This window comes from Lepisosteus oculatus, chromosome 19 (assembly GCF_040954835.1).
Source record: "Lepisosteus oculatus isolate fLepOcu1 chromosome 19, fLepOcu1.hap2, whole genome shotgun sequence".
Lineage (NCBI taxonomy): Eukaryota > Metazoa > Chordata > Actinopteri > Semionotiformes > Lepisosteidae > Lepisosteus > Lepisosteus oculatus.
Window position 1 is genome coordinate 3,406,359 of NC_090714.1, and position 23,181 is coordinate 3,429,539.

At 45.8% G+C, this 23,181-nt stretch overlaps 1 protein-coding gene and 1 long non-coding RNA gene across 7 annotated transcripts in view; one reads left to right on the plus strand and one right to left on the minus strand.

Moving 5' to 3' along the window:
* LOC107078950 (uncharacterized) overlaps nucleotides 1-23,181 on the plus strand; it is a 385,366-nt gene that overhangs the window by 255,204 nt on the left and 106,981 nt on the right. The gene's annotated exons all lie outside the window — the stretch shown is intronic.
* srl (sarcalumenin) overlaps nucleotides 4,209-23,181 on the minus strand; it is a 37,173-nt gene continuing 18,200 nt past the window's right edge. The window contains exons 2-8 of one of the 5 annotated variants that reach the window (XM_015359944.2): nucleotides 21,303-22,748; nucleotides 18,556-18,651; nucleotides 16,778-16,873; nucleotides 12,991-13,026; nucleotides 11,062-11,178; nucleotides 9,320-9,553; nucleotides 4,209-8,172 (exon numbers count right to left, since the gene is read on the minus strand). In XM_015359944.2, the coding sequence (XP_015215430.2) occupies nucleotides 7,361-8,172; nucleotides 9,320-9,553; nucleotides 11,062-11,178; nucleotides 12,991-13,026; nucleotides 16,778-16,873; nucleotides 18,556-18,651; nucleotides 21,303-22,748 (2,837 nt within the window). In that variant the 3' untranslated portion in view covers nucleotides 4,209-7,360. Of the gene's footprint in view, nucleotides 8,173-9,319; nucleotides 9,554-11,061; nucleotides 11,179-12,990; nucleotides 13,027-16,777; nucleotides 16,874-18,555; nucleotides 18,655-21,302; nucleotides 22,749-23,181 lie in introns of all 5 variants that reach the window. The other 4 variants (XM_015359943.2, XM_015359946.2, XM_015359945.2 and 1 more) reach the window with 4 other exon arrangements.

The following is a 23,181-nucleotide window of genomic DNA, read 5'->3' on the forward strand; positions in this document are numbered from 1 at the left end:
AAAGCTTGAATGCTTGTTAACTGAAACAAAGCAAATACTGCAAGTTTGTCCAGACCTGCTTCAGCAATAAAGAGCTTGAAAAGCCTAGGGCTTGGGCCTGGGTGTTGGAAAGGTGAATGGAGAGGCAGTGATAATGGAAGAGGGCATTCTTCTCCCCTGTCCTACATAAGACTGCATCAGGGGACTCCTTGTACCCCGATTCTGTAACTTGCTCACAGAATTATGGACTGTCATGTCACTCAAGCCTTGGTTTATAGTGGTAACGGACACTGGTCTTTAGGACGACGCATCGATGAAAACTTGCTGCTCTTTCAATTGGAAACACAGCATTCGTTTTTGACAACTCTTGGATATTGAATGGGACCTTGTTCGTTACCTTAGTACACAAGAGATACTTTGACAGAAGTGTCATTTGGGCTCCCCGGCGTGTCTACAGTACTTACACTCGGCTCACTGATTGTCCTGTCAAATGAGCCATTCGAGGAGCACCGCCTTCCCAGGGCCAGGAAGTGTTTTGGGGAAGGATATAAGCTCGGCATCCGGCTCAAGTGTGTAACAGTCTCGATCTTCCCCTGCTTCTAAAGGGACCGACTCACACTTCTGTTGCCTGAGGGGAGCAGAAACTATTTTGTGGGTGCAGATCAAGAAAGCGTGAGAAGAATTCAGATTTCGTTTTGCGTGGGACATACTTTCAGAAATCTGGAAGCTTCCTTGGGGACAAATGGTCAATTGCTTGGAGACAAACACACACATATGCAATTAATTCATCGGTACTGAAAACTGCCCTGTTATATTAAAATCTTGTAGGTGTAGAGTTTGGGCTGATATACGTCAGTCTCTTTAGCCAGGAGCTGAAAAGAGTTGGTGAGGATTTGTTTTGGTTAAAAGCCCACAAACAGATATAAAAACACCAGGAAAGCACAGATCGACACCACTGCCCTCCTTTATTGGTAAATATATATAATGTGTTTCTTCAGCCTGTAAACTCCCAATTCAGACAAATTCACTCTGCTCCCGAGCTCTTCCCCCGGCAGTCCTCTTGGTCGCTGCTGGTCTGCGATTCCATGTTTTGACCTTCGAAAAACACGCCGACTGTCACCGAAACCCGGCCGACTGTCTGCCTCGCGGGGTCTGTGGCTCCTCCCGCTCCGGGGAGGTTGGATTCAAGCCGCCCCTGTGACACCTCCCGTTCCTCGAAAGCGAGCGCTCTCCAGTGGTGTTTACTCCTCGTCCCATGCAGTTACGCACAGGGGGCTCCGAGGCAATATTGCAGGCTGGTTTTTACAAGTAGGAATCGTGGCCACACCCCTAATCAAGCTCAAGGATAATGGATTTATTGAAGTTGCTGACCTTGTCTCCCTGTGAATGTCTTGTAGATGTAGGATGTGCTCCTCCCCTGGGGTGTCCACGCTGATGTTCTCCGCACCTGGTCTATTGGCTTGTCTGATGTGTCCGTGATGTGTACATGGCGTCACTGTGTAGCCAGGAATGGGCCCCGGAGAGGCCTCATGAGTAACTGGCCCAGGGTCAGTGGTAACGTGCTTATATTCAGTTAGTCTGCTCCTTCTGTTGTGTCTCTTCTGCTGTCCAGGTGTCGCTCCTCACCCTTTCTTCCCTGGCTCGTCTGGTTTTTACCTGAGGTTGCTCCCCGCCTGGAGCTCAGACAGACAAAGCAAAGGATGATGGGGAAAGGTTCCCAGGCCTTCATGACACCAGAGGATGAATCCCATGGGTTTCGTAGCCTGTCTGGTGTTTCCATAGCTTCTTCCAAATTCTCTCCCTTGTGTTCTACACACACGCGTACGGAGCCAGACAAACACACACATACATAATGAAGTTAAGCCATCGGTCACACTTTCCTGGCTGTGATTAGCTTATCGATTCCAAAATTGCAGCCAGCTGTTTCTTGAACTATCCCGGCCCTGTGACTTCAGGGCGGTGTGATTACACTGTAGGCGTCTGCAGATGCCTCTAAAGAGAAAGAAATCAATGTGTTAAGATGTTATTATTGCTGTATTACCAGGAGGCATCATCACACTACTTGTCATCCGAAATAAAAAAAAAAATAAAAAAAATAAAAAATTCAATTTTATTGTCAGCATAATGAAGCTGATTTGCAGGGAGACCAAAAAAACCCCATAATACCGATCAGCTGATCCTCTTTATTTTTATTTAAACATCATCACATTCCACCTGTATGCCTCTCCTGCATTGATCATGAATCGGTTTGCGCTACCGGCACTTCTGAAACTCCTCTCTTTCCCATCAGCGCAGGACCTTCTGACCCATCAGCGTTGCAGCTTTTTCTTCAGACTTTGCTCATGGGTGTCAGAGTGCCATCCTGCATGATCTACCACAGGTCTCGCTCGGTGGAGAGGGTGGGACTGCCAGGGTCTCGGAAAATGAATCGAACCTCTGAAGGACGCTTTCACCACGAAAGAAACGGAGGTTTTCGTAAAGACATTGAATCTGGCCACAAGAGCAAGTCTGTCCTTGGAGGAGAAGACTGTCGTGGATTTGAAGCCTGTTAATACTCGAGTACGGCCCAGGATTGGTTATGGGCTTTCAGGTGATGAATGAGCTGGAGAATAGCTGTGTGAGCACACAAGGAAGCTGGGATAGCTGTGACCTGAACTCTGTGGCTGACTGTTGATGATGTTCAGCAGGGTGCAGGGGCTTGCTCAGTGAAAGAAACAGAGTTTGGGGATCTGGCTGCAATGGACCTGAGGAGCTTTTTTAAAACAAAACATATATAACGTGTTTTTTTAATTAACATTACAATGCCTTAAAATGATTTAAAGGGTGACTTGTGGTCTTATCGCAGGTGGCATGTGTGTTGGTTGGATGCTGTATTTTGGCCCCCGATTTTGTCAAGCACAGCTTGTTTCATGCAATGCACTTGTAAGCAATTCTTGAGAACACCTTTTGAATTCATAAATCTGGAAGGAACAGGGATAATGGAATGGCTCAACACCATTATCTGGGTTTTTGGTTACGTAAGAGTATCTCGTAAACCTGGTGGAAATGAGAAGTTGTCAGGTTACGTGAACAAACTGGAAAGCACCCAGCCTACTGTTCCATCGGCACATCAGGCCCGTTTCTGTATGCTAACCAACATGCTGCAGTTTGTGATGTGTGCTTGTAATTGATAGCAACATTGTTTTTGTTCTCCCAACGAATGTCATAGCCTGAATGTTGAGCAACATGAAAAAGAACAGACTGGCGCTCATGTTGGTAAAATAGCTTTCTGTGTAACCCTCTGCGAATTCATTGAGAATAGTACATACCCACACTATAGATCTTTATTTATCCTTTGTAGATGTTTATGAGAGTACTCAGAATATATTGTACATAAGTCTGATTTGAGGAGTGTTCATTCCATTCTGGCAGTGCATTGTAGTCCTTCAGAATTGTTTTGTCTGACTAGAAACTGCTTTGTTTTTACAGCACAGTGGGAAAAGCGTCTTGCTTTTAAAATAGTCCTCTTATGAAGTTTAAGTCAACAACGCCGAACAGCACAATGTTGCAGTTTCCTGCTTTTGAAAGCAATTTCCCGGGTGGAGACGGCAGGGAGGAGCTCCCTCCGGTGGCGAAAGGCTGCATCTGCAGGTTCCAAAACTTCGTCCTAGTGCCGCATGCAGTAATCGCACACACGTAATGAACAGCATCCCCGGGGCATCCTCTGGCTCTCGGAGCCGGTGCAATCAAAAGTGTTTCTGCGCCCCCCTTTCGCACTTGCAATGCCAAAGCAACGACATGGTTTTTAAATGTGTTTAAATTAGTCTTGAACGTGATACGTGTAGAACCACAGTCTTTTAACACCAGAGTTTTATCCACAGGACATATGCTTATTTGCTCCAGCATTTAATCATGGCATCCTCAGTAACAGTGCAATGCACCACAATATAGCATATTGCCTGAAGAAGAAATGTCTGACTTTTGCAGAGGTTTCTATATTAGAATCTGCACGATACACAAGTGCCGAGTGCGGCGACGAACAGCTGGCATGACAAAGTCCGCGACATTCGTCACCACGGGAGCTCACGGCACTTCCTGTTTCACAGACTGGACATCGGAGTCATCCAGGAAACAGGGGAAGCAGGACTGATAACTGCTGAGCGCTGTTTTTTTTTTTCCCCTTCACATTCCAAGCGCTGCCCCGGCGTTCAGACCGAAGAGGAGTGAAATGACAACACAAGAGCCGGGTCGCCACTGAAAAAAGAAACCTTTTATTGAGATATTGCTGAGATTAAACAGTAAGTGGTTTGGAATTCTGGAGTCGCATGCACCCGGCAGCACAGCCCAAAACTAAACATCGCCCTCTCTCTGGATTGAGTAACTTGACTTTCCTGTAGGCCCCGCAGTGCCCCCCAGGCCTCTAACTCTGGGCCTGCCCACAACCGGCAGCCTGGCACCCCCCTAGTGTATCGGGGTCACACCGATAAGGTCAAGCTCTTCAATAGATCGTCTGGTCTGACATATGAAAGTGGTCACTTCCCAGCTCCAGGCCGGCCAATAAAGACAGATGCGCGCAGATGAAGGAATTCATCTTTTTTGTGAGGTCATTTTGTACTTCTCCCATTTCAAGGACCTTGGGATGGCTCCGGCCCCATGTTTCTCCTGTAACCGAAGGAGTGCATATCGTTGTCTGGGCAACGACACTTCTCAGTAGCCCTAAAGGCACACCAAGGCCCTTCAGGGCTGTAGGCACACACAGCCTGGGCAACGGTTTGTTTGCAGTCCACCTTCACCTCTGCAGAAGCTGGCTACTTTGCGTAGAAAGACAGACCACATTTCAGTAGAGGGCAATAGACTTGTTCTGTCCACAAAATATCAAAAAGGGCAACAGCATATTGTTCACGAACAGACCTGGTAGACATACGCTAATTTTCCATGTCAAACAGACAAAATCAGGCAGAAAAATTAAGAATAAGGAATAAAAACCGCAGCTGTAGGGGCGAGAAGAGTGTACTGCAAAGAGCATTCTTTGAAAAATCTGTTCCGGGAGAAGGAAGAAAGCACAAAAACAAACAAAAATGTCTTGGAAAAAAGTTTAAGCCCCAGACAGATCTGTTTGATGGGACTAAATCACTTCTTTGCATTTTCCTCACTTAAAAAAACTAAAGTGTGCTTTTAATTTGCCGTTTACTTTTCAGAAAATACTTTTTGTTAAAAAAGGATCGCTGCGTGTCTCAAATAACACAATTGCATGCCAAAGATTACAGTGCCTGCATTTCTCGTTGTTTGCGGAGTTGTATTAAAAATGACAGTGGTGTAACTGGGAGAAAGACAAAAGTCTTATGCTCCCTCCCTCCCTCCAAAGGACAATTTTACTTGATTCAAGTTCCTCCACTTGGTAAAACAGCAATTCCTGATTTCTAAGACACCACAACTCTCCCAGCAGCAAGCTCTTTGTCCCATTTTTATGGTTCTGTTCTGCCAATCAGAACTGAAGAGCCATTTTCCAATTTGCGACACTCTGGTGACATTCTTATAGAAAGACAGCTCCTAACGATGAGAAGTGGGACTTCTAAACACCATTAAGGAGGAGAGGGTCAGGCAAATTTCTTCTTCAATTTTCAATCAGGGGTTTGAAAGCTTTGGAAGCAAGAACGCAAATTTTCACTATCTCGTCTCGTAACTACCCAGACATTTCAGAGAAGCTGTTCGGAATGAACATGACAAAAACCGATTGGCACGTTCCTGGACAAAGCAGAGGTTTTATATGGTCTTACAGTTGTAGAAACTCCATTAAAACTGCAAACAGATTGGTCACAAAGAGATATCAATATCAGTAGACCCTTATCAATACCTCCCATTTTTGGGCAGGTCTGGTATTTAAGCTTTTTTCTTAGGTAGCTGCTTTATGTATCTCAGAAGGAGCACCACTTACAATAGCACATAACATTCACATGCAGGTAACTCAATATGCTAAGCCAAGCACATTAATAAGAAAAGGCAGACTACATCATCCTGAGATCCGGGACCTGCACATTCTCAATGGCAAAATCGTTATTTGCCTTGCCATTCTGCAATCCCAGTTTTGTTTTTTTAATTGACATTTCTGCATACACACCATGAAATATTTTCAAAATCAGAAGAAACCCGTAGCTCTGCTTGCACACAGAAAGAAACTTGAGTTCTTTTTCTGTTTGTTTTGATGAACAGCGGGAGCATTGTAAAATTCGACCCTATTTTCAAACTGATCTCAGGGCAAATTACCAGCTTGGATTTTGATCAAATCCCATGGGATTGCTGCAGTAGAAGCTGGTTTAGATAGTACTTATGATCAAAGGGCTCCTCTAAGCCCCATCACTGTGTTGGTGATGGGGTCAGCACTCCATTGCTGCAACATGTGTATCACGCATGAAGCTAAAGGCATTGGCAGACCGAACTAAAACCCTAATGAAGGTCCCACACGAGATGTTGTGCACCTTACTTTACACAACCCAGATGAACCGTGTTCCACGTTAATTCTGTGGTGTGCTTCCTGGCTCGATTTCCTGTCTTGGCATGGGAGTTGCTAAAAAAAGATTCTCAGTGGTAAATGAGCGCAGGTGGCATCCACATGCCTCAGCAACAGGGAAAGAAGGAAATGGCACGACGGTATGTTGCCCTTCCTGTGTACAGGACAAGACTTCGCCTGGATTTGTGAACTAGCATGGCAAATAACATGAGCGAAAATAGCAACTAGGAACAGTGAGGAACAAATTGAAATGAAATATGCAAAAACAAGTGGAACTTGAAAGTTGAACAGTGACCTAAATCTACAGGTTCAGGTAAACTAGGACTCAGTCCACCTTTTAGAAATTAGTAGGAAAGTACTGGTCCTTTTTTATTTTGGCTACAAGAATGGGTTTTATCTGCTGTTGGTAAACCAATATTTTCTTTTCACAGATGAGCCAGCCGGCATCCACGGACTCTGCAAAATAAAACTCTACAACGAAATGGCCAAACGCAGATTTCACATTTTATTCACTTACATGGGGGCTGGTACTGACTGCAAAAGTCTGGTCTGAGGGTATTTTTTTTTTTTGGGAGGGGGGGGGAGTTTTGCCGTTTGACTTTTTCTTTTTTTTTAATTATTTCGACCCTTTTTTACCCCACCCCCCCCACCAAACCGATAACGGCTCTGTGCTGCACGCGCAGGGAAAGAGGAGGGAGCCGTCATCTAATATTCCAACCCCCCCCACCCGTTTCTCTCCCTCCGCCCGCCTCTCCCTGCTCCAGTCCACCTTTTTCCACCCAAACTGCCCGTGCTTTCCCCCTCGACTCCCGAGGTCGCGGGTCTCCTGCGTGGCTGGGGGCTGCCCTCCCTCCCGCTCCCTCTCTCGCTCTCGCCCCCCTCCTCCCCCGCCCCTCAGTGCTTCCTGTAGCGGTTCTTGGGCGTCTCCCCGCAGCCGGTGGCTTCGCAGGAGGTCAGGCTGGGGTTCTTCCCTGAAGCGATGCCCCCGAGCAGGCCGGGCAGCTCGTGGGTGATGGCCTTCTCGATCTTGTCCAGGAGGCAGCCGCCCATGTAAGAGCACTGGGCGGACAGCTGCTTGAAGCCGCCCACGGGGTTGATGCCGAAGAAGTCGCGGTAGGCGTCGCGGTTGGGGAGGTCGAACTTGCTGACGTTGGTCTTGGCCAGGATGGACTTGAAGATGAAGAACTTGTCGGGGTCGTCCACGATCTCCTTGAAGACCAGCTCGGGGTCGCTGAAGAAGGTCATCTTGTCGCGGAAGGTCTGCACGTAGCGGTCCACCAGCAGGGCGTGGATGCGCACCCGGATGGCGTGCTGGCGGATGAAGGCGATCTTGTTCTCCAGGCGGTTCTCGATCACCTGGTTGAGGTCCTCCAGCAGGGAGATCTCCTCGCGCTTGAAGAGCTCCCGGCTGGTGTCCTGCGCGTAGTCGTAGGGCCAGAAGGAGCTGACGTACACGCGGGGGGGCTCGGTCACGTTGATCAGCGGCGCCAGGCTCCAGAAGAGGGCGCCGTAGACGCGCATGAGGTCCTGGGTGGCCAGACTGTCGGCCTTGTTGAGGATGATGCGGATCTGCGACTCCCGGCCCTTCAGCTGCCGGAACAGCATCTCCAGTTCCAGCCCCACGTCCAGCTTAGTGGGGTCAAAGACCACGAAAATGAGGTCCGCCCGGTCAATGAACCACTGGCACACGTCGTTGAAGGGATAGCCTTTAGCGCAAGAAGAGAAAGGACTGGTGAGGGCCTGAGGATCTCCGCCACACCCTCTTAGACATTCGGCACTGAAGCAGGAACCACGATTGTTCTGCCATCCGGTTATTAGAGTATATCCCCAACAGCCAGAATGATCTGATTAACTCCAGACGTAAACAGCTCAGATGTGCCATGCATTCACTATTTCATTCACAGACGATGTAGAAGAGTCACAGATTGACATCCTAATGCATGCCATTCAGTCTAACACTTTTTTCAGAAGGAATGGGGGTGTTTCACTGATGGAGCTCCTAGTTATCCATTCGAGGTAGAGAAGCAGCACGGGATCAGCTCAATAAGGGTTATCTAATTTCCCCACTTATAGTGAGAAGTTCTAAGAGCCCTACCACATTAAAATGTCATCTTTTGCCAAGCACATCGCATCCTGCCCGATGTACAAACTCATACTGGCACACATGGCTGTACTTGATCTGCTGTATGCTGGGTCTGCTTATTTTAAAGGGGAACTGCCGTCCCAATTTCTCCGACCGGCTGTTAAGTCTTGGTAACAAAAGACATTCATTGACAGTATCTAAAAAATCCCATTTCAAATTAAGGACAAAACCGTCAATTTTGTGAAAGTGCTGCATGGTCGACGCTGTTGTTGCAAACCCCTGGTCTCGCCCTGGGCGGGAGCGAGAGCTCACGAGCACTGTGACGTGACGCGGCCCTTCCCGCTCACTAGTCCCTGTAATGACTGATGTACTGTGACGGACAAGCTAATGGGTGCAGGTTGTGCAGCAGACATTTCACCACAGAAATGTTCCAACATGATCTGCGGGCAGTATTTGTCTGCAAAATCCTCCTGCTGTCGAAAGCAGTGTTCCTATTGGATTAAAAGTGATGTAACACATTACCGGAAGTTTTGATTCTTGTTCTGAATCGCAGAATATGGCACCGCGCATACCTGGTAATTTCCTCTATTTTGTTTTACAAGTTATTGTGTGCATTTTACTTTTAATATGGTTTGAAATGTACTCAGTGTTGATTCTTTCGAACCTCAAAATCTACAAATAGTATTGCAATTCCCCCTTTAATGAATAAAGTCTCTGTAAACACCCTCAGGGTAAGGCGAAGGCCACAGTGACTTGGGGCCCATCAGTACCTCTCTCCTGCTGCTTGCGGTTCTCGATGATGCCAGGGGTGTCGACGAAGGTGACTCTCTCCAGCAGTTTATGGGGCATCTCGATGCCCACCAGCTTCTCCAGAAAGTTCTGCCCGAACTTCTCCAGCGGGGAGAAGGAGCGGGAGCTATCGGCCGCCATGACGATGCCCTCAACCGAGCGGATCTTCTCGCCGTGCATAATGACGGTGAATTCGGAGGTGGTGGGTTCGGCCCCTGTAGAAACACACCAGAGCCTTTCTGAGCGTCAAGGCTGTAAGCAGGGCCCGAGGTCTTTGCCCCATCACGTTACAAGGGTCCTTCAGTAAATGTGAGAGCAAGTTTGTCCACAGAAGGGGAACAAATGAAAATCAAGCCATGCCAGGAAGGTCACAGCGCTTGCATAAAGCAGAGATTTCTCGCGTGCCAAGGCCATCATTGTTACTCTTGGCCTTCATGAGCCGGCGTGCACCATCAATGCTGTATTTGAATCAGGAAGTAGGAAAGTTCTCAATTTAAGCACACCTCTGTTCAGGCAGAATCCTCTGTGTATCTGACTTGCCAGCAACTTGGCACCAAAACGGACGATGCGTTCAGAAGTGACACAGGAAATAACACAGGTGTAACACAGCAAGACGATACGTTTGAATAAGAGCTGATGCTTGACACAACACTAGCGACAACTGAAGAGTTGGTACTCTGGTACCAACACAAAGCACAAAGGAACATAGGCAGAGGATTTTATTGCAGAGATCTCAGAAATGTTGGATTGAAATTTGAGGAATTATTAATAGAAAAAGAAGATACTCTGTGTGGACCTTTTGTTATCATAAAGTATGTGTATCAGCAAGGTTTTCCTTAATAACCTAACTGACTGCTCAGTTATTGTAGAATACCTTCTTTTGCTTTTTTTGTCACACTTTTTTGAGACGATAAGACTGTAGGGAAGTATAACAGAGCTAGCTGGCTGTGAGCTGGTGTATTACGAAAGGAAGATTTGAATGGGCGAAGGGGAAACAGTCGCACAACTATTGTCACACAACGTTATAGGTGATAGGTCAGAGGCACATCCATCGAATGCTTGTGATTTTTGGCACATTTTAGATTCAGTTGGGAAATGGGTCAACCATTTTGGTGATTACCATGTTGAGATGTAGTCTTCACTGCTCAGTATTAGTCATCTGGTGAAACTGAAAGTAAAACTGCCCTTTGCAAGCAGTTGTTTACTGTGTAAATACAATGGAAAGGCACGTGGAGACCAGAATCTTGTATAAATTCTCTTGTTGTCCTAGCATTTATGTCAGTTGTGCAAATTTGCTCCACTACCAGTGTACATACGACTGTTAAATGGGTAAATTTATTCTTTAGAGCCCATGTTTGTGAAGCTTTTCCAGCCATATTACCTTTTGCTTGAGAAGGGGGAAAAGAACAAACTGAGAAGAAATGTTTGAACAGGCTTCAGGGGCTCTAAAATGACAGTAGGGTCGATAAACCTGCATTATTGGCAACAAGAAAAGCAGGTGTAGGCACCATTTTCAGGCTCTGCCTGAATATTCCCCAATGTGTGTAAATGTATTATTTGTGCTAGTTCCATATTAATATGTAATGACTCATTCGCGTTGGTGCCATGGCTCTGAGGAAGATTCCTGGGATCCTGTAGGAATCCAGCAAAGGAGATCTTCGGATCGATCACTCCTGGCTCCTTGCCCCTTGTGTTGGAAATCCCTCCCGCCCTCCCTGCTCACCTGTGTATAGCTGGTAAGGAGTTTCCTGCAGCCCCAGCAGGTAGTTAATCATGGAGGACTTGCCGACACTCCAGGGACCCAGGAACAGCACCATGGGCTTGGAGGTGATCTCCCCGTCTGAGCGAGAGGAAGAGGAGAAAGACTGTTATAGCCGCAGTATGGGACCGGGGGCACCCCGAGATTGGAGAAATGAGCATTGTGTCTCAAGGGGAAGCTGAACAGGATGGACACAGAATAAGAGGAGGTACTATAGAATTGAACAGGTGTAGAAACAGCACCGCTGTTTCTATCATCCCACTGTCATCTACAAGCTGTCTTGTTACAGTGTGTGGGACTCAGTCTTTACAATATTGCCCGCTGCTGTTTGCTCCACGGGGAAATGTACCGATATGAATCAGAACAGCAGTTCTGAAGACTGAAGTTGCCAGAATGAGAAATGGAATGCTACATAACCTTTTTTTGTCTGAAAATCAAAGCCGCTAAATAGAAGAATGATGAATTTAAATGTAGATGAATGTGTTCTGATATACTTTAGGATTTTGCCAAGCGAGCCCATTCATCTACTCCGTTGAACATTGTGAACTGTTTAATTTATGATGAAGAGAGCTGCTTAATTAAGCAGCTGTCTTTACTAAAGATCTGCATTGGAAATGGAGTTGAAGGTCCACTGTTGCCTGGCTAGAACCCAACCTACATATATTTATATACAGTACAGTCCCAGGTAAGGGAAATAGACCTTTGCAATATACATATTTATATATACTGGGTGATTTAACACATGAACAGAAGTTCATGCTAAGCAGTGCTTTCAGCCAGACCAAAGCAGCAGAATATTGCAGCAGCAGTTTGCAATCACAGGGGCTGGATTTCAGGTGGGGTGGGGTGGTGGGCAAGAAATAATTTGCTATTTGTTTTGCATCATTGGGGATACATTAAGTGACGTCTACACTGAGATAAGGGAGAGCAGCAACAGAACAATTGACAGCAAATTGAGCCTCTTTTGGGGGAAAAAAATGATTTGCTGGAAAAAAGAAAAAAATCTACAAGCATAAGCTCAAGCAAGGAGAGAGGATAAGCGAGGACAAAGCTGTGGAGACTGTAGGACCAGCAGCACTTGTCTGCACAGGGGGTCAGTGTTTGACTGGGCAGGAGTCAAGATCCACAGCACTGATCAGAGCCAAGAGAGAAAACTACAATAAGCAGAGCTGCCAATTTGCACAGATTGGTTCCCCACAGATTTTACTTCCATCACATTAGGCAGGAGCCAGGCAGCCCAGATTGTGCTGATTTCAGGAGGAATGCACAGAGACACCTCATGCAAGCAGCTATCTCAACTTTATTGTAGCTTGTCTCAGCAAGGAGAAGAAATAGCATGAGTTGTGAATGGTCAGAATCAGACAATTCAGAGAGATTTGTTTTTTTTATCAGTTCACACATGGACGCTCGCACTCATTTCAGACTAAAGAAAAATTGAGGTGAGGGCTGTCCTTTAGGGCAGTGTTTCATTCCTGAGCATCCAGCCATACTAAACTATTTTAAACGGGACTTAAGCATTTTCAATCCATAAATCGTCGGATTTTAAGAAACAAATCACATGACGATGACCACTATGGCCTGAGTGGTTTCTGGACACAGGATTGTCAGGTCTTTCAAGCTCAATCAGCACAGTCCAAGACGCCGTCTTCCTGCAGTGGGGTAAAATCCAACAGGGAACTAATCCGACCAGGCTTTCCCACTGCTGCCCCCCTGTGGCCACAACAATGTCAGCACCTTGCTCTTCCATTGGCAGTGCGGAAGTGTGGAATTCAGCAGAACTGCGGATTGGCAGAACTCAGGAGGGGAGAGGCACTCTGGCAGCGAGTGACAGTGACTGGGGTTAAAACGTCAGGCAGTGTCATGCGGGGGGGGGGGTGCTTTTATCATACCCACCTGTCGCCGAAGCCCCTAGCGTTCGTCCAGGGTAGGCTGTTAGAGGGTGTGAGCACAGGAGAACAACACAGGAGGAAGAATCAGGCAGAGTGAATGGAGAGATGGATTGAGAGAGAGAGAGAGAGAGGAACGATGGGGAAAAAGGTAAACAATCGAGATGGCTGGAGTAGAGGAGCACTTGGTAGAGAGGTACGGGAGAGAGGAGACTCGCGTGTCTCAGTCGCTAAGGAATGAAAAGTGAGAAACACAAGGCCACTCTGGGGCCCTTTTCAGAGAGAGAGTGGACAGGCGAAGAGACAGACAGGCAGAGATGGATGTCGACAACACAAAACACAGAAAACCACATTTAGGCAAACTGTCGAATGCATCTGGGGTTAATCTGGGGGAGGGGAGGGTTAGTCTCTCCAGCTGGTGCTGCGTCTTGCAGCTCAGCCACAGATGTGTGTTTTGTTTAGTTTTTAGTTTCTTCTGTTTACTTCTGATTAGTGCGACAAAGCTCTTTCCATGATTTATCATTTATCATCCCAGCCCTGCATACCACACCTGCACAAGGAGGCTGGAAGGTGAGGATTCGAGCACCAGGCCTTCAAGTGCCGCTGTGTTTGTCCACTCAGTTTGTCCTGGCCTATTCACGGCTCCTGGCACAAACGCAACTGAACTGTCAGCTTAAAACCAGCCCTACCCACCTAACACAGTACAAAGCTTTAAAACTGTGAACTGGCGAAATGAAGGAACCCTCCTGCTTCCCTCCTGAACTCCAAGAACACAGCAGAGAGAGAGAGCTGTGAATTCGAAGGGCTCCAGAGCGGCGTATTTAAGACAGTGAGTGGGAACTGGATCGCCATTTTCAACACCTGAGGCAGATGCGCTGCCGGCTTAGCTAAGAGTCTCGCTCCTTGAGGCAACCGACGGAGTAAATGTCGGTTTTAAGTTGGTCCCTTCACTAACTACTTCAGCTAAAACCTCCCTTCAGCAGCTCACTCGTGGGCCCAGACCGTTTCAGATTCCGTCTGCAATCCTGGCGTCTGTTCTGTGGCTTTAGCAGGAGCTGTGGTCAGGTTGGGATCTCCAACTCATACAGGAACACGTAACATCACACAGGTATGTACTGTATAATGGACAACTTTCCTTCTTATCTCAAATATAGATGTTTTTCTAAAAAAACAACCAGGGCACTAATCCACAAATCCCCACGCTTTTTAATCCCACTACCTGAAAACAGTTGCTTGATTCCCAGTTTTTGCAGCGTGCTTTTCAGAGTAAAAATAGAAAATTCTTGCCATATATTTAATTTCCTAACTGCTGGATGGTTATATTTCATCTGATACCTTTGATGAATTTTAGGTTTCAATCCTTTACATTTATAATATAGTGGGCTATTTCAATCCTATCCTCTATGTCCATAGAATTCAGTCCTACTACCACGTTCTGCCTGCAGATGGCAAACTGTTTCAATAATAGTCTTATGGTGTTATGTGAAGGTTTCTAATGAGATCTTTTGCAGCATTTTCAAGATCTTTCCTCTAGGTTTACAGCTGTTTCTTGGCCAGAACACAGAATGAGAATGTTTTTGTGAGTGACTTTATTTTCTTATTTCTTCAGCCTCATGCTATAACTGTCAGTGCAACACGCTGGGTAATACTTCTGATTTGCTCTTCCATCCTTCCTGGGAGAGTGTGTGGTATAAATGTGTAGTCCCATGGGGCTAAAGATGGCCCACCAAGGGTTCTGCCTAATTTTAGTTTAGAACTGTAGCTGACGAAAAGAGTGAGACCTCTGTCTTCACTGCCCTGTCTCCTGTCCCCAGTCCCTGTGTCATCGCCTGCTCTGTCTCCTCGGGACATTCTGCAGCGCTGTGCCAGGAAAGTGACAACACTCCTCTGGGCACCTGCTCTTTGTAGGGAGAAGTGGGCACTTAGTCGCACTCCAGTGCTGACAAGAGCCCAGCAGTACCAGCTGAGCCCCTGTGTCCTCCTTCCAGAGGACAAGGGAGGACAGCCGAAGACCTGCAGTGCTTATCAAAGCAGTCTGCAGTCTAAAATACCATGGCTCGGCATGATGTACTGTATGGATTAACAAAGCTGGGGAAAGAGAGGGTTCAACAGTCTAAGCAACAAAACTCCCAGCCAAATGCTTTTATACTGAACAAGGGCATCTGTTATTCTAGGCAGTAATGCAGGGACTTCGGATTGGAAAGGGAGTAGTTAAGGACGAGATTCTCAGTTGCTTTCCTTGGCTCTTTGAGCCCAATGGGTTGTGAGAATATGGAACAAGCTACCCAAAAGTGTGGTAGAAGCAGATACCCTGGCTTCTTTCAAGAAGAGGCTAGATGAGATTGTTAGTTCGGTAATCTACTAACTACACGGGCCAGATGAGAGGACTGGCCTTCTCTTCCATTTTCGTTCCGTGGATTTTCCTGGGGCTCTTCTGTGATTCGGCGTGAGATATCAAGGGAAAGAAAAGGCCAGCTCTAACTATGGTCACATGTCTGGTGAAAATGAGGCTTTTCGGCTCAGTCTGAAAAGCACCAGGGACGAGACAGCACGAGCTGCAGCTCTACAGAAATGTCTGGAAGCCTTAATTGCTTTCAGATGGGTTGTCCTTTCCGTTCCTAGTTTGTTTTAAACATTTTGCCTTGGTTTTTGAAGCAGCTGTGGAACAGTCTGAGAGAAAACCCCCAGTCACACTGAACACTTCCAGGTAACCAACCCAACCCCAGGACATGTCCAACAAGCTCCCTGCTTAGCCCTCACGTTAGCCAAACTGTGGACAGCACCAAACAGACAAAACCCCCATATCAAATGCTTTCTCTGCAAATTTATATTTTTTGCAACACACAAATGGGAAAGCATCCGTGCACTTTAGAAACAAAGAATATTAATTATTCTAAACTGCATTGTACTTATGTACACTGCAGTCCACATCTTACTCATTTTGCATTGTTCTGTTTTTTGCGGCGTTTCCCTTTATTTTATTAATTATTTTATTTCCGTTATTTTCAGCTAATAGGCATGTCTGATAGATCTGTATTTTGTAATACAGAAGAAAGTTTTAAGCTCTCTGGATGGAATACATGCTGTTAATGAGTCTGACTGGTAAATGTAATGAATTAGCCACTCTATTCTGTCATATTGACGGCTGACGTATATTTTATTCAGGTTGTTGAAGGTCCCGATGAATGTGGATTAAAGATTGTTAAATGTGCTTGGTCTCCACTCTCATACTAAGCTATATTAATAACCACTAAAGCCAAAACCACTATTATAACAGTCAACAAAAAACAAGTGGATTCTAATGAAAAAATAAAATGCCAAGATCCCCCCCAAAAAGTGCAAAGCCCCCTCAGCTGTGGTAGCACTAAGATTTAGCCTCACAGTGTCCCCTAAAAGACAACTAAATAGAGAGATTCTATTTAGGGTCTATGCACGTTCTCCTGGACCCAGGAGTTTGACAATTGCTGCTGGAGTGCAGTGTATGTGCCGAGATCTTAGTGTGTGGAGGGGTTCGTTTGGCTTCAGTCCTCCCATTCACATGCAGCACAGGAAGGTATGTAGTCAGATCTGCTCTGGGATTTCTCCCCAACGGATTGGAGCAGGAGGGGGAGACATGGGCCAAGGACAACCTCACTGCTCCGGACAGAGACACACAAAGCAGAGACCCTGAGACTCGTGTCTTCCAATGGGTTTACCACGTTCCAGCCATGGCCTGTGAAGGCTTTCGGCTGCTTCAGGTGGAGGGGAAGGCTGTGGACAGGGAGCGGATCAAACACAAAGCCGCGGGCTCGTACCTGAGATCTCGTGCTGCCTCAGCTCGTTGTACCTGTAAGCCTGCTCCAGGGGCTTGATGGATGTGTGGTAGATTTTGCGGAGGCGCTGGAGAGCCGCTGCAAAGACAGTGAAAGAGCACGAGCACATGGGATTCAGGTATCAACATCTGGACACCCTATCCAACAGGAGCCCTGCAGGGTGGAGGGTGACTGAGTCTCGGTCCCGTGAATTCACTCCTGTCCGATTTCTGTCCTTAAAGGGGAACTGCAGTCCCGATGTCTCAGACCAGTTATTAAATCTTGGTTACAGAATAAATTAATTGATGTTAGAGAAAGATTGTACACATTTTGAATTAAGCGCAAAATTGTGAACTTGGTGAAGGTACTGTGAGTTGCCATGTCGTCACAAACACACATCTGAGTTCCCACAAATTGTGACGTGACATGGCCCTTCCTGCTCACTAGTCCTCATAATGACTAATGTATTGTGCCGTACGAGCGAATAAGTACAGGTTGAGCAGCAGACATTTCACCGCAGAAATGTTCCAACGTGATCTGCATGCGGAATTAACAAGCAAGTAATTTTGTTGGCAAAACCGTCTTGAAGTCAAGGGCAATACATGTATTTTTATTGGATTAAAAGCGATGTATTCTCATGCCTGCTTGTTTACAATGTCACAGAACTACAACACATCACTGGAATGTTTCTTTCCTCATTCTGAATCGGAGAATACTTCAAATATGCTGCGCATACCTGGAAATTCCATCAATTTTGTGATGTAAATTGGAGGTTTTTCAAGTTACGGTGTACATTTGACTTTTATTAAGGTTTAAAATGCACTCATCAAGGCGGATTCTTTCTAACACCAAAATACAGTATAAAAATAGCATTGCAGTTCTCCTTTAAGTAATGGGAACACCTGAGATCTTGTTATGGCAGTTCATTTAGGACTTGTTCATGCCCTGACTAGAAAAATCTATCGCCCCAAGCAAATAAATAATTTGTCTCCAAAGGCTAAGACTAGATTTTTAAATTCTGCACATGAAGTCATGATCACTTTCTACATTACTCAGGAGGGCTGAGTAATGCAATTTTGATATAGCACTTCTGTTGTTTTTATTTGGATTCTCCAATTAACTACTGTGTATGAGGTTGTCTGAGAAAAGTTCTCAAAAGCCTTAATTGAAGGAACAAGAGCTTTCTTTGCTATATCTGCAAGGTGTTTTCTACTCGCAAAGTTTGGGATTTTATTGCACTTACAAAGGAGTTAATAGGTCTCACCTCCAGTGTGTTTAAAAGCTAAAAATAGTCCAATAGTTCAAATTAATCCCATTATATCACCTGCATAACCGAGAGCTGGGCTGGATCAGAACCAGCACCTGTGTGGCTCTCGTGGAGCAGGACTGGGAACCTCTGCCCCAGAGCACACAGCAGTTACAGGTGCTGAAAATACTCAAACAGCCACGTTTCAACATCCAAGTTCCTAGGATGCTTGATTGCTTGTTAATGCTTTGTCTTTGTACGGTGACATTCACGGAGTGCCACCGCCACAATAAGGATGAGTTTTTCTTTACAGTTCCTACAGATTGCAGTTACACTGTCCTCTCAGCCATCTCACTAGACATTCCAAGCATTTCAAGCAGACATTCACAAGAGCTCACTGAACATCCTCCTCCCTCTTCCAGGGTTTCTGAAAAGATGGAGCCTGTGGTCTCCCAGCCCCGCTCCCACCCCACACCCAGCCACAACCCCAGCCCCTCTCCCTGGGCGACAGCAGGGCGGCGACACTGGGTCCTACCTGAGTAGTCATTTGAAGGAGCATCTTCTTTGAGCCTGAGAGTCTGCTCAATGTGAGATCTGTCTCGGAGAACAGGGACCAATACATCCTCCACTTCTTCTGAAGGGCGAAGGAGAGAAAGGACACACAGTAAATATACAAGAATTGCATTTTTTTTTACATTGCCAATCAATGCTGTAGAGGCAGTGTTGCTGGAGGACCCTCAGCAGATGTCCTGAGGAGTTCTTGGGTCATGAACATAGGAGCTTGAAGGGCTGGCCTCCACAACTGTGCAGCTCATCCACACATGGTGGCACAATGAGTCCTGGTGGGACCTGCCTCTGTGAAGCGTTTGGAGAACCTGCTCCCAGTGAGAAGGCACAATGCAAAGTAGAAGCTGACTGGCTGATTGAAGAGGTCAGCTTCTCTGCCTGGTCTAATGGACATGGGCAGGGCAGAGACCTTTGCAAGCCAGGTTCGAAACACCTCAATTAATGAAATGGCAGGAGTCACGAGGGGCTATAACTATATCATAGAGAGCAGTGTAAAACAGTTTTTCTGCTTTATAAGCATTTAAATGAGCAGGCTGTGCTTTAAGCAGTGTTATAAAGGGTGCTAAATGACCTGGCACTGCTGACATTTCAGGAACCTCATCTTAAGTTTACTGCGTGTGGTGGGCATGCTTACTGTGGTATGTACTGTATCTAATGACAAAATGCTCTGATGAATGGTGACAGCATAAAGCAGTAGTGTAGATCTGAAGCAATCTGGAAAGGAATAACAGTCGACAATAGCTTGTAAATCTCACGTCCAAACTATGCCTTCAATTTTCTGGTGTTATGACAGGAGGAGAAGTGCACCTTATAAATCAGTGGTAAGAAATGACTGTTAACAGAGAGCAATTGGCCTTTGAAGGCCTTATGGTAAGCACTTTGGAGCTGGTTTATTTACGGCGCAAGGTTATTCTTGAGGAACAAGCAGCAATACAGTAGATATCATGTGGCTACCACAAATAGCTCAGCATAATAACGCACGACCACATCGTTCACTTTGGATGGGCAGTTAAATATAGGCATTTTGGCCAAACTCGTTCTTCAATTTCTGTCTCAAATGTGGTGGATGTCTTGACTCATTGTAATTCTGTAGGATGCATAATTTTAAAACAATTAAAAGCATTTTGCATTTAAATAGCAACTATCACTTCAATCCTGAAACACTTCTTCTCACAGGTGGTGACAGACAGCAACCACTCTGTATCACCACTGTAACCACACAACAGACAAGGAACAACAGAGAAAGTATTTAGCCAGTGAAATTAAGGAGGGAATCAAGGAGAATTCTGAGAGAGCCCCCAGTGGAAATTAGGCAAGGACAAGAAACCATTCTCTCTTGAAAGGTGTCTAGGGATCTCTATGAATTCATTGCTGTACTGAAAATGATTTTCCAGGTTTCTTTCAACAATGCTTTTTGTCCTGATGATTTTGGCAAAACGTCTTAGTCTTAAAAACGCTTAGTCTTTGCTGTGCTAGAGAGCATCTTCCCTTCATTGTACAAAAGCAGGCAAGGCTTGAACACGAACAGCATGTTGAATTCTTCACAAATGTCCTTATAGTGGCAGGGCGGAATGTCAGAACACACCATTTCTATTTAACATCAATCGCTTTACTACCAATTTGGATTAAACTAAATCTTTATCATCCATAAACACGGCGAGTTTGGTCAACCAGCCCAAACAGATACAAACAAGGCTGTACCAATACCCATGTATTGTGCTGTAGCACACTTTGCTCTTCGAACATTGTCCAATGTCTGTCCATCACTAGGCCTCCTTCACGAGTAGCCAAGACAATCAGATCTTTGAACTGAGGTACAAAGACAGCCACCATTTGGAGTTTCGGAGGATGAGCTTTATTACAGACACTCACATTATCTGGACTTGTCTCAAATAAGTCAAAGTAAAACAGACATTTTCCTCAAATGTTTCTCAAGTGCATTACCACTGACTGAGCCTCAGCAGGTTTTATTAGGAATGTGTCCAAAGAAAACACTTTAACCAAACCATGAAGGTGGCAAAGTGAGTAATTTCTTCAAATACACAACCAACAAGTTAAGAAATTAAGAAAAAGATTAAGAAAAAGAACAAGATGCTTTGAATCAAAAAGTTGAGAGTCTTCTACCACAAGAAACAATACTTTCAAATCAACAAGCACAAGTGGCACACAGACGTGACCCAGATTTAAGGCACGTTACCACTTTTAACAGCAGAAGGAAACTGCATTGGTCTTCAAAAACATCAAAAACATGAGTATGATTCATGTGAATTCAGCAGAGCCGCCAGAAATGTGTTTTCAGATGTGTTGTCCAGATGACATAAATCACCAATCAAACAAAGCTAAGCAATGCTGTAAGTACATTGATGACTCAGTTAATGAGTTACTAATTAGTTTACCAAAAAGTAAGACTTGTGTCTGATCTGATCTAGATGTAGCTTGTGAAGTACAGGTTTCCCTAATAATTGCAACGATTACTGTAGTCTTTGAGCCAATGAATTTACTCAATTAATCAACACTTACACATGGCTTAAGGGTAATCTACTGTCTATGACCTGCTGACTGTGGCTCTCCAATACCAGGTCTGACCAAACCTGATCTAGACTTTCAGGAAACTATTATTAAATCAGATCTACTGAAGTGACACATGGTCAGCTCAGTCTACTGCAGCATGGTGTCTGAGGCCATGGTGTTGTTTAACAAGAGCAGGTTTCACACCTTTCTCTCCATGTGGCTTGGGGGCCTCTGGTTCTTCAACCTCTTTCTGAGGTGCTGTGGCGTGTTCTTCACCGTCATCCACCTCTGACCTGACATTGTCTCCACGAGGTTCTCCTTCTCCGGCACCCTCCTCCTCTTCTGACTTTTCCTGTAGTTCTTCGCCTTCCCCAGACCCTGAACTGTAATGCTCCAGTGAAGATTCCTTCTTATCTGCAGTTCCCGCATCTTTGTTCTCTCTTTCTCCTCCTTCTGTAGTGTCCAGCTCATCGCCATGTGTTTCGTTAGCCTTGAATTCAGCAGGTTCTTCAGTCCCTCCTGAAGATCCCAAATCCTCCCCGGGACCTTTATCACTAGCCCCCTCTACAGCTTCTGTTCCTTCTTGATCTTGGTATTCCTCAGAACCTGGGCTATTAGATTCTTGGGACTCACTGGAGCTTACTGAATTTTCCTGCCCAGAATCAAGGCCCTCTCTGTCCCCTTCATTGTCCTCCATTCTGTTTTGCTCTGAAGAAAAAGAAGCAGCTTCGTCTCCTTGGTTTAGCTCTTCTGTTTTATCCAATTCAATTTTTTCAACATTGAGGTTTTCTGCGTCCTCCTCTTGCTCTCCTTGGTGGCCTCCACCCTTTTCCTCCTCCAAGGAACCCTGTAGGTCTTCCTCATCTTGATATCCTAGTTCCTCATACTGAACGAGCACAGTGTGTTCTGCATTCTCCTCAAGTAGCACCTCGCGGGCCGGAAGATCATTCTCCTTCTGTGTGAAATCTGGCTCTGCATCGCGGTTCTCTCCTCTGTTATCCTGCCTTCCATCATCTTGGAATGTCTGCCTACCAGGCTCCAGTTCTGCGGTCTCTTCTTGGTCCTCCCTTTTATCTTCAACCAGCTCTTCCTCTGACTCAAGAGATGCTACAGGGGCTTCACTTGTCTCTGTTTTCTCAACATCTTCTCTCTGGGGGCGAGACTCACTCTCTACCCCATCTGCATCTGTGTATCCTTCAAAGTCCTGTGATTTATCGGCTGAGGATTCATCTTCAAAAGTGTCTCCTTCTGCTCCCTTAGCTCCAGATTCAGCAATGTCTTCATGGGATGTATCAGAACCCCCATCTTCTAAACTTTGTTCTGTCTTCCCACCAGATCCTAAAGATTCTCTGTCTAAGGGGGTACCTTCTCCAGATTCCAATCTGGATTTTGTGTCTTTCAGCTTGGGTTTCACACATGCTTTGCAAATACTCTGCCCAGCCTTGGACTCTGGGAAGGGCAGGTCTTCTTGTGGAGAGGCTGGTTGGCCAAGACCACTGGCGTTGGGCCCGGGGTAACCCGACGGGCTGGTTTTTCTGTCTGCCCCATTGCATGTGCACATAAGCAAGTCTCCGCCATCCTGCTGGAGCTGAAGTCGAACCAGCGACTCATCTTCACTTTTCGTGGGGCTGGGCGTCTCTTCTGCCGGTTCTAAATGATCAGAAAGGTTTCAGTCAGTGTCAGCTGTTCCCTGCATCCCACTCAGGGAGAGCAAGCATGAGACACATTGCCACAGCTGTTAACAGAACACAGGCGCCTACCTTTTTCACTGCAGTTTCATCTCGTTTTAATGCCAATTAAAAAGGCAAATCGGAAGGGCTTTTCTGGAATCAGAAAAAAAAAGTGAGAGGGCCCAAAGAAGAGCTAGCAGATACATCCTGGGGTTGAAGAGAATGTCCTACATGGGCAGGCTGGAAGAACTGCACCTTATTAGTCTTGAAAAGAAAGGACTACAAGGGGATCAGATACAGTAATTCTGAATTGTCAAAGGCATGGACAAAGTCTGCGCAACCGACTACGGAATGAACAGAGAAACACAAACTAGAGGACACAAGTGGGAACCATTTAAAACCGAGAACAGGAA